Source organism: Pinus tabuliformis, chromosome 1_1, assembly GCF_031772625.1.
Source record: "Pinus tabuliformis cultivar Carrire ecotype Pingquan chromosome 1_1, CPIR1, whole genome shotgun sequence".
Classification (NCBI taxonomy): Eukaryota; Viridiplantae; Streptophyta; class Pinopsida; order Pinales; family Pinaceae; genus Pinus; species Pinus tabuliformis.
The window spans coordinates 319,972,951-319,983,937 of record NC_142297.1 but is presented as its reverse complement, the minus strand read 5'-3'; the positions used below and the strand labels follow the sequence as shown (position 1 = coordinate 319,983,937).

The window sequence follows — 10,987 nt, the reverse complement described above, 5'->3', positions numbered from 1 at the left end:
AGAAAAGCTTGAAAGATTCAAAACGATGTTAGGACTCACCAACATCCCTTCAGATTAAGGGGGGGAATGTTGACACCTAATCATAGGGATTGGGTGAACAACTATAATTAGTGAATAAATAATAGAGAAAATTTAGAGTCATCATGAGATGAACTGAACAGTCACTCCCTCTTGTATATAATAATGAACAACCTGAATGAATAATACGATTACATTTGAGGAGTTACCTCCTGGTCTAACAGTTTCCACAGTGAATAGTGGTGCCTAGATTTCTGCAATAGCTCCTCTATTGGAGAGCATGTTGGGCTGTGTTATATTCTTTCCATGAAGTTAACAGGGGGTTTGAAGGGCACCCGTAACCCCACTTTATGGGGTCCAGGGCAGCGCCCTAGAAAATTTTGGCTTTGGACCCTATGTTAGGTTGGGCAGACCCACCTATGGTTTTGTGCGAGATTTTCGCACATGTTTTTTGGACGCGATGGTTTTCGGTCCATGGTATTGGACGCGATGGTTTTCGGTCCATGGTATTGGATGCTTCGGCATGTATAAATATGTATTGTAACATTGAAAGGAACATAATGAAAAATCAACCTGGTAGTCCCAGTTTTGGGATCCAGGGGAAAATCTCTGTGTATATGTGTTTTATGTGTTATGATCTCGCATTGTTTATTTTCTGTGTTTTAGAATTCGTATGCAGGTAATTTCTGTACGGGGTTAAAACCTACAAAGCAAAGGGTGGATTGGTGAATTCTATGGGAAACTATGTGTAACGGTCTCCTAGGTGTGGGGATGCCCTAACTAGGTGTAGATGCTACATTATGGACTCTGTCTCTTTTGGAATGTTGGTGGGTAGCGTGAGAGAACACCAAGTGTGGATGAGACTGGGAACTTATGGTTTGCTGGAGGACAACGTGATAGTGCCCAAGTTGGATCCTAGTGAGAAACACTTTGATGGACAAAGGTAGTTGCGAGAGAGGCAGTTGTTGAGCTCAAGGGTTGATGAACCTAAGGAGCAGTTGTGGAGTCCGAGACCTCTGTTTGGAGAAGGAATTATACAATAGATGATGGGTAGTCCTCTTAGCCCATGTTTATTGTGGGAGATGGACATCTTACAGTGATAGGTGGCATCCCTCCACGCCATATGTTGGTCTTCATCAGTGCAACATAGGAAGACCATAGTTGGTTGAAGTCCCTGAGTAGCTTAGGAGTAACAGTGGGCAGTTGAGAGTTCTTCACAAGTGGAGCTATGAACAACTCAATAGGAGTCTTGATGTGTTGGGCCCTTGATGGACGAAGGGACAACTAGAGATTAGATTGATAGTCGAGATTTAGTGTCCATATGGACTTGGAACATTGATAGAGACAAGAGCTACAGATCGGGAGCTGAAGGACTGGGCATGTACAAGGTACGACCGAGAGGCATTTATAGAGGATGCTATAGCCAGATGGTTAGAGTATCTTGTTTTGTATCTTGTACTAGTGGATGATTAAGGGCCATTATACCTAGACGATTGTATTATATCAATTGGATTAATATAACGAAGTTGGGTTGAAATAATGTAAAAATTTGTCTATATTATGTGAATGTGTGATTTATTGTTATTTTATTCCGGTGTGCAAAGTATTTTATGGTTAATATTCTTTGTTTGGTAGCATAAGTGATTTTAAGACTCTAACCTAGACCCAACGTCATGGAAATTCAACAGGACAAACACTCTAGATGCCCTATAATGACTTGGGTTGAGTTATTAGTCTTGGAGCCTTGGTTGGAAAAACACTTTGGAACCTTGTAATAGCTTGGTTGAGTTATTAGTCCTGGAGCCTTGGTTGGACAAACGCTCTGGAGCCCTTGGTGGGTTGAATTTGTCAGGCCAGGCAGTAACTCCTCAAGGCAAAAATGATTCGTATGTTTATTCCTTCAGGGTGGCCTTATTATATACATGAGGGAGAGACTGTTCAGTTCATCTCCTGATGACTGTTCACATTACTTATTTATTTATTTACATCATGTTCACCCAATCCTGATGAATAGGTGTCAACATTCCCCCCCTTAATCTGAAGGGATGTTGGTGAGTCCAAGCATCATTCTGAATCGTTCAAGCTTTTCTCTTCCAAGCGCTTTGGTGAATATGTCTACAATTCGCTCATTAGTGGAACAATGATGGAGATGGATTGTTTTGGCCTCAACATGATGTCAAATCAGATGATATTTAGTATTGATGTGCTTCATTCGATCATGGAACTTTGGGTTCTTGGCCAACTTTATTACAGAGGTATTGTCAATCATGAGTGGAGTTGATTGTTCTTGCTTTACCTGCAAATATTCAAGAATTTTCCTGAGCCACACAATTTCTTTTGTTGCTTCAGCTGCTGCCACGTATTCTGCTTCTGTTGTGGAATCTGCTGGAACTAATTGTTTGCGTGATCTCCAGGAGACAGCTCTTGATCCAAGACTCATAGCATATCCTAAAGTAGATACCCTAGTTTCTTTGTCTCCATCGAAATCAGAATCAGAGTATCCAATCAAGCTGAAGTCGTCCACCTGTGTATACTTGATTCCAAAGTCTTGAGTTCCCTTCAAGTACCTTAGAACTCTTTTTGCAGCAGACCAATGTCCCTCACAAGGCTTTTGCATAAACTTGGAGAAGATTCCAACAGCAAACGAAATGTCTGGTATGGAAGTAGTTAGGTAGTTGAGACTTCCTACAAGCTGTCTATACTTTGTTGCATCCTCAAATTAGTTTCCTTCAAAAGATGTTAGGTTTAAGTTTTGTTCCATCATGAGTAGTAAGAGGATTGCATTATTTCATGCCAAACCTGTTCAACAGATCTCCAATGTATTTCTTTTGAGAAAGAAATATGGACTTTGTATGTTGGGTTACTTTAATGCCAAGATAGTAATGAACATAGCCCAAATCATTCATTTCAAAACTTTTCCCCGATTCCTTCTTTATGGATGCAATGTAGCTTTCATTGTTCCCTATCATCAAAAAACCATCTACATATACCACAATACATAGAATTGTTTTGCCAACTTTCTTGACAAATAAAGTTGCATCATCAAGATCATAATGTTTGAAATTGAGTTTCATAAGATGCTCAGTTATTTTTTCATACCAGGCTCGCGGTGCTTGTTTGAGGCCATACAAGGACTTCACCAGTTTTCATACTTTATGTTCATATCCTTTCATATCAAATCCTTCAGGCTGGGACATAAAAACATTCTCTTTTAGATCTCCATTCAAGAAAGCAGTTTTTACATCCATTTGATGGACTTTCCAACCGTTCTGAGCTACTAGGGCAAAGAGTGTCCGGATGGTAGCCCATTTTGCTGTGGGGGCAAAAGTCTCCTCATAATCGACCCCTTCCTTCTGTGCAAAACCTTTTGCCACAAGCCTAGCTTTGTGCTTGTCAAGTGAGCCATCAGCTTTATACTTGTTCTTGTAGACCCACTTGCAGCCAATTGGTTTGGTTCCTAATGGAGGATCAACCAGCTTCCAAGTGCAGTTCTTTATGAGGGCATCATACTCCTTTTGCATCGCTTCTTTCCATTCATCTTGAGAAGCATCTTCTTTGAAGGAAGATGGTTCAAAATCTGTAGACAAGTTCAATTCACAATCATAAGAAACATCCATATCAACAAGTGAATTAGAGCCATCTACATCACCTCCATTTTGCCGGTTTGAATTTCTAGTTCCTGTCTTTCCAACTTCATCAGGATGAACACTTTCAAGTGTCTTTGTCAGCCACTTTGGGGGACCTTTCTCAGATGGTCCAGGCTTCTCCATTGATTGAGTTGGGACTGAATCAAGATTGAGTCTCCCAATTCTATCAATTACATCACTTAAAGCATCATCCGTTGTTGGAGTTTCATGCGAGGGAGAGTGTTCTTTAGAAGAAGATTCCACATGTTGATTTAGTATAGGAATCCCCCCTTCAAGATGTGGAATATGATTATCAAATTCTTGAAATGATTTTTCTTTTGCGAATATATCCAAGAGGTCAAGTTGTCACTCAACAACATTGTCAGTTTTTGATGATTCAAGAAAAATTACATCTCTAGATACAACAAACTTCTTATTTACTTCATCATAGAGATGGTATGCTTTGGAGGTGTTTGAATACCCTAGGAAGATACACTTACGACTTCTAGCACCAAGTTTGTTTCTATGTACCTTTGGTATCAAAGCATAACAGGTGGAACCAAAGACCCTGAGATGCTTTACCAAAGGAACATGTCCATACCACATTTCATATGGAGTCTTGTTTCTAATAGCATTAGATGGACATCTATTCTTTATATATGTAGCACATAGAATAGCATCAGCCCAAAACATTATCTTTACATTTTTGAAGAAGAGCATGGATCGTACCATATTTAAGATTGTCCTATTCATTCTTTCAGCTACACCATTCTGTTGGGGATTATAAGGTACAGTTGTTTGATGTTTGATCCCATGTTGGCGAAGATAGTTTTCAAATTCATTTGATGTGTATTCTTTTCCATTATCAGTGCGAATAGACCCAATATGAGATTGTGCATCATTTTCAATCCATTTATGAAAATTCTTGAATGTTTGAAAAGCATCAGATTTGTTCTTCAATAAATAAACCCAACACATTCTGGTGTAGTCATCAATAAATGTCATCATATATTTATTTCCATTGGCATAAGGAATAGGCATTGGACCACATAAATCTGAATGAATGAGTTCAAGTTTTCTATGTGCTCTTGAATGTGAATCATGAAAAGACTGTTTTCTATGCATTCCTAGAATGTAAGCATCACATTGCTTAAGTTTCCTAGGAAGTGTAGGCAAACCAGCAACACCATTTTTCTTCAACAAGTGGAGGCTGTCATAGTTCAAATGTCCAAATCTAGCATGCCATAATAAACTTGATGGAAGTGTACCTTCTTCATGATGAGAATTGTATGAGAAATGTTGTGCATGAGCATAGGTTCCTTGCAGCTTGAGAATTCTTTCTTCTTCTATTCCCCTAATGACCAGTGAGTGGTCAGATGCTTTTCTTACCTCAAGCTTGCCATCAAACATATGAATGGAGTGACCTTGCTAGCGAATGTGGACCAAGGACAACAAGTTTCTCTTGAGTTGTGGGAGATATAGAACATGATGCAGAAGAAAGTCTAGAAGACTAGGTAGTTTAAGCCTGATTGTGCCAAGCCCTAATGGATTGATTTTTGATTGGTCTGCAAAGTATACTACTCCATTAACATTGTCAGTAAGTTCTTCAAAAAAATCTTTTCTATGATTCATGTGGCAGGTTGCTCCTGAATCAAGCAACCAATCATTTTTCCAAGAAGCAAGTGAAGCATCAAATAAATCTTCATTTACTCCAATATTACATTGTGCCACAACACAGTGAGTGGATTTAGGTGCTTTACCTTTGTCTGTATCATCAATTTTACCTTTCTATTGGTTTATTTTTTGCTCAATTTTGTCCCATGGTAGCTTGCATGTAGAGGCATCATGTGATCCATTTCTTTTGCAGCGAATGCAGTGCAAATCTGCCTTTTCTCCTTGAGAATGTCTGCCCCCCCTGCCTCTGAAATATCTTCCTCTTCCTCTTCGACCACCCCTTCCTCTTGAAGAATCTTGAGCAAGATGCTTTTCTTTATGAGCAATGCACACAGCCTCTTCAGAATTTTCAGGGGCTGTCTTCTTTCCAAAAGCTTTCTCTCTTTCAGCAAACTTTTTCACAAGAGAGTCAAAGGTGATATCTTTGAGATTTTCGTTTGAATGCAATGACTCAAGATAATTGGAGTAAGTAGGATAAAGTGCCTTGAGAAAAGTGATAAGAGGAACATCCAATTCAACTTTAGTGGATTTGATATCATGCATTATAGACTTTACTTTAGATGCAAGAGCAAGAGGATCATTATTTTGCAGTTCAAGAGTGAAGAGTTTAATCATGAGTTGAACAACTTCAAGTGCAGAATGTGAGTCATAGAGTTCTTTCAGCTTTTGTAAGGCTTCAAAGGCAGTTGAATATGACGAAATATCGCGACTCACCTCTTCATTTACAAATGCTGCAATTAATGCATAAGCTTTGTTGTTCTTGTTTTCCCAAATGATGAGCTCTTTGTCTGAGGTAGGTTATACTGGTTCATTGTCTCTGTCTCCGACACACACTCCTTTCCACAACTCATTGAAAATGAGGGTGTGTTTTATCATCTGGGACCATTTAGGATAGTTCTCCTTGCCAGTGAGAACTATTCCCACCATGGATATGATTGAATGCATTCTGTAAAAACTGTGTACAGTGGAAAAAAATCGCTCTTCTAGTGATAAAACAATTTGCACTTGCTGTGTAAAAGGAAAAAAATGCACTGTAGTTTTCAAAACACTTTACTATGGCGGAGTCTTCAAAACACTTTAAATGAAAATTGATTTATAAAACATTTCCCAGAGAAATATTCATATCAGCAATGCACCGTAAAAAATTCTCTTTCAAATCAGCACTAGAACAAGTTCTCCATGCTGTACATGACCATATGATTGGACGACCGAACGAGCCATTACATTAGAATGCGCAAAGCTCATACAGCCAGATCACAACTACAATGGGTTCTTCACCAGAAAACCAGAAAAGCTTGAAAATCCATTACATTACCATGGTATTTATATGGTTATATTAAAGGAGCAGCTGCCAAAAAAGCAGTTCAAATATAAATAATCTAATCTAAACAATCCTTGCATGTGCTGCTGTGAACTTGCGAGGAAGTTTGGATAAACAGTCAGAACTCAGCGTATAGTCTCTATATGTATGACATTACCAAAATAACCTTCAAACAAAAGCATAATATCACCCGTCCACCAGTGAGGGGGTTTGCAATTAACCCGATCAGTTAGATCGGGGTTGCTTTGCGATCACAATACACGACGAATTTCTTCTCAGATTTACCTAAAAACTCTTGAATCGTATTACTGATCCAATTGTGAAATCCAGAAACTTCCTTTGTTTGAAAACTGCTTCAACACCTATCTATTTTATAGAAATGTTAGGCTCCCTTATGTCAAATAAATGGATAATGGTATTATAACCATGAGGAGGAATACAGGATGGAGATGGAGAGTTGCAGCCCAAGATGCAGATGATTTTGAAGGCGGAGACAAGGAGGAATACGGGAAGGAGATCTCTGCAAAGAAGCTTTGCTATCACAGTTGGTTCCGAAGAGAAAGCTATGGAGTTATCAGAAGAGTACACTGATAATTCTAATGGAGCTTCATCAGACTTCTCTAGAAGTTATTTTAGACAGTCAGTTGATAGCACCGAGTTGGAATCCAAGCGAGCAGATAATGTTAGAGCGAAGCTTATTAGGACGCTTAGTGAAGCTAATCAACACAATCAACACCTGAAATGCCAGCTTCATGATAAGGGAAAATCTTTGAACAAATACAAGAATGAATTTGTGGTTATGCAATTGGAGCTCTAGGCTCTCGTGACCCCAGTAGAAGAAGTGGACACACAATGAATCGACTCCTTAACGCACTTCAAGGAATACATTAAATAATGAATGAGATTTCACAAGGATATGACAGAGATGTCAACCTATAGAACATGGGTGGAATATAAGCAGAATATTTAGGAGAGAGTTACAAAGCAGAGGGAAACTAAAAAAAAGGTGTTGCCTTTGATACCATGTCAGGCTAGGCAGTAACTCCTCAAGGCAAAAATGATTCGTATGTTTATTATTTCAGGGTGGCCTTATTTTATACATGAGGGAGAGACTGTTCAGTTCATCTCCCGATGACTGTTCACATTACTTATTCATTTATTTACATTATTTTCACCCAATCCTGATGATTAGGTGTCAACAAAGTCACTAGTCTTGGAGCCTTGGTTGGACAAATGCTCTGGAGCCCTGTGTAAGTTATGGGTTGAGTTACTAGTCTTGGAGCCTTGGTTGGACAAACACTCTAGAGCCTGGCAGAATTCGTTGGTTGAGTTACTAGTCCTGGAAGCTGGGTTGGAGAAAATGCTCTAGAGCCCTTGATAGCTTGGGTAGAGACCAATTTGGTGATGGTTTCATGATTTCTCAACATGAGGTGGAATTGATGTTTGATGGGCTGAGGTGGCTGGCATCTTGAAGCTTTTGATGGTTTTGGATTGATGTATTCTATGAGATCCCACATTCATGCTTGGAATATGCCATAGGGATGACTCGTTGAAGAGATATTTGGCTCAGTCATGTCTACGGTCAGGTGGAACGTGGAAGTCTCAAACCTGGTTGGATTTTCCTATGTCTAACAGAATTTAAGTTTTATTTCTTTTGTACTTATTTATATGTGTATCCTATAGGTGATGCATTCATGGTATTTCTATTTTTATGTTGCTGGTTATAAGCATGTATTCTGGCAATCATGATGTATGGCTCTCCTCATGTTTTTATTTGTAAATGAATAAACAATGTATCTATGAACTAATAAATGATAATGCAACTAATGATATAAGGGGTCAATGCTTCTTACTGATTCTCAGATAAGTATGAGACCCCTATGCTTAAATATGTTTTTTACACTTGTAGATTGCATTGATGTTAAGTGTTTGACAAAATTTCAACCCTGGTTGGGGATGGTCAGGCCTAGTCTTGGAGTTAGTTTTTGGTTTATTACTCTTCTCATCACATGTTTAATGGATTCCATAAGTTACAACAAGTTCTGGGCAGTGGCTGAAATTCTCGGCTTGAAAAGTGCCTTAAATCCTGTGGACTCCAGCATAGGTCTGCTGGAAATAGTCCCTAGACATGGTTATGAAGGCTTATGGGAGCGTTTAGAGCTCTCTAGAATGTTGGCATGCCCATATCATGGGATCGTCCAAAGTTTTAATAGCTTAAAAGCTCAGTGAGACCCAGGGGCATGATACCCGAGTGCTTGGGATGGCTCTTGGGAGTGTTGTTGCTTATGTGGAAGGTATGTTTGATGTGTTTCCATCGATTCCACTACCTTAAAGTCACCTAGGAGTTTGAATCATATCATAGTATCCTCTCATCACATGTTTACCTTGGTTGGCCAGTTATTTGGGTAGATGTGGGAGGAGGGTGTTACACAACCAAGGAATTTTTCTCTTCCTTCTATCCTTGAATGGATTAATTTTGTGCTTTTGCCCCTTATTTAGATATTTCCACTTGCATGGTCCACATGTCAGAACGTTTAGACTGCAAATCTAGTGTTCCATGCATAATAGGATGCCTTAATTCTAAGATAATTTATTTAAGGGTTTCCTTAGAGGGCTAATTTTCTTTGCACACCAAACAAAATAATCTTTCATAGTTGTTGATGTTTGGCTATAGATTTCTGTAGCTAATGACATCAAGATAACAAGAAAAATGGGTAGATTATTTGTTGTTTCACTTCTCCAAAATACTATTGACAAATATTGATGTTCTCCAATCAGAATGAAGACCGTGAACATAAGCTGCTGCCTAGAAGTTAGAATAATATATGGGAACTACAAAAGAATAAATTATGGGGAGTTTTGTGGGTGTTTAACATACTACTTTATAGCCTCCATGAAATTCATGTTATTAGATAGAACACCTCAAATCAAAATTCTATAGTATGTGAGCGATATTCAAAAATTATGGAATCAGAAATAAGTGCTTGAGAGGGAGTGGTGGCCTTGGATGATTTCAGTGGCTCTGCTTATCACACTGAGTTAAAACTTGATATGCATAAATCCTCATCATCCATAAATTCAATACCTAAATTCCTATAATTCAAATCTTTAAGAGGAATGTCAACATCCTAGCAAAAATTAAATATTAGAAAATTTTCCTAAACCCAAAATGTGATACTTAGATACAAAAATTCAATCTACCAGGAGGATGTCAACATCCAAGAAAAAATTCAATACCATAAATCCGATGTGCAAAGAACAATGTCAATGTCCAAGCATGAGATCACTACCCACAAATTATTTCCAACCATAAAATTAGTTAGAGCTATCTATTTGTTTTGTTTCTATGCTTCCACTTTAACGCAAACAGAAGCTATAAGGAAAGGCTATGGCTTGATAGGGGATTGTGTTTTTCACCACCCAATGGCTTTATACATGAAAACAATAAGAAATTTCAAGGGAATGTTTCCTATAGCAATCCAAAAAATCAAATAACAAAAATAAGACGCAATTGGCTACCTCTTAATTCAACTTAATAGCCTTTGGAAGCTTTTCCTCTAGGACAGAGCTTAAATATTTCTTCTCTAAGTCCACGTCGATATCCTCATCATCCAATTTCTTTTCCTGAGGCCTCGTTGCACTTTTCTAACAACATTTTTCAGTTGCGAGGAGAGTTGCATGGCTTGTAAATGGATCATGACCTTCTAGTGTTGAGAACATTATTCATATTGCCTTTGTAAAATGAATGAACCGCCATTGTTCCCACCCACCAAGTTTATCAAAGCAGACCGGAAATGGTTTGGACAACCAATTGTTATTAATCTACTGATTTTATGCCTAACCAGTAGAAGTATTTGTTGTAGTCCATCCGTCCTCCATAGCAACAAAGTTATCAATCCTCCCAACAAAGCTATCAGAGGCAATTCCTTAGTCTAGTGGTAGTTGAAGAGTCTAGATATCTAAAAACCAATTTTACCAAGGAGTGAAGCCACTATATGGCCTCAAAAAAGAGAAATATCTCCCTGGCTAGGGACATGCTTGAATCGACCACATAATTGGGACATGATAATAGCATGAACATGTGCATAACATGTTATATTAATAATTATACAATTATTAAAATTAATAAAATAGTTGAAAAGTATAATATAATAAGGTGAGATCATGATTGGTAATTTTTGTAACAATGTCAATATAATATTGAGCATCTATTTCTATTATACATTACTTAAAAATACCTTAATTGAGATACACAAAATATTAGTAGAAACTGTGAAATGAAAGAAGGTGGAGCAAAGACATTCTGCAGAAGAAAAAATGGTGCAGCGAGAGAAGGAGGCAGCTACGA

At 38.2% G+C, this 10,987-nt stretch overlaps 1 protein-coding gene across 1 annotated transcript; it reads left to right on the top strand.

Moving 5' to 3' along the window:
- The first annotated feature begins 7,108 nt into the window (after nt 1-7,108).
- Nucleotides 7,109-7,456, top strand: LOC149212833 (protein PTST, chloroplastic-like). The gene has a single exon (XM_089388840.1). It carries the CDS (start codon nt 7,109-7,111, stop codon nt 7,454-7,456), a length of 348 nt encoding a protein of 115 aa, XP_089244966.1.
- The last annotated feature ends 3,531 nt before the right edge of the window (nt 7,457-10,987 follow it).

Bases quoted from the DNA above. Each gene is read 5' to 3' on its own strand.
- LOC149212833 (XM_089388840.1), top strand. From the start codon at position 7,109: ATGCAGATGATTTTGAAGGCGGAGACAAGGAGGAATACGGGAAGGAGA.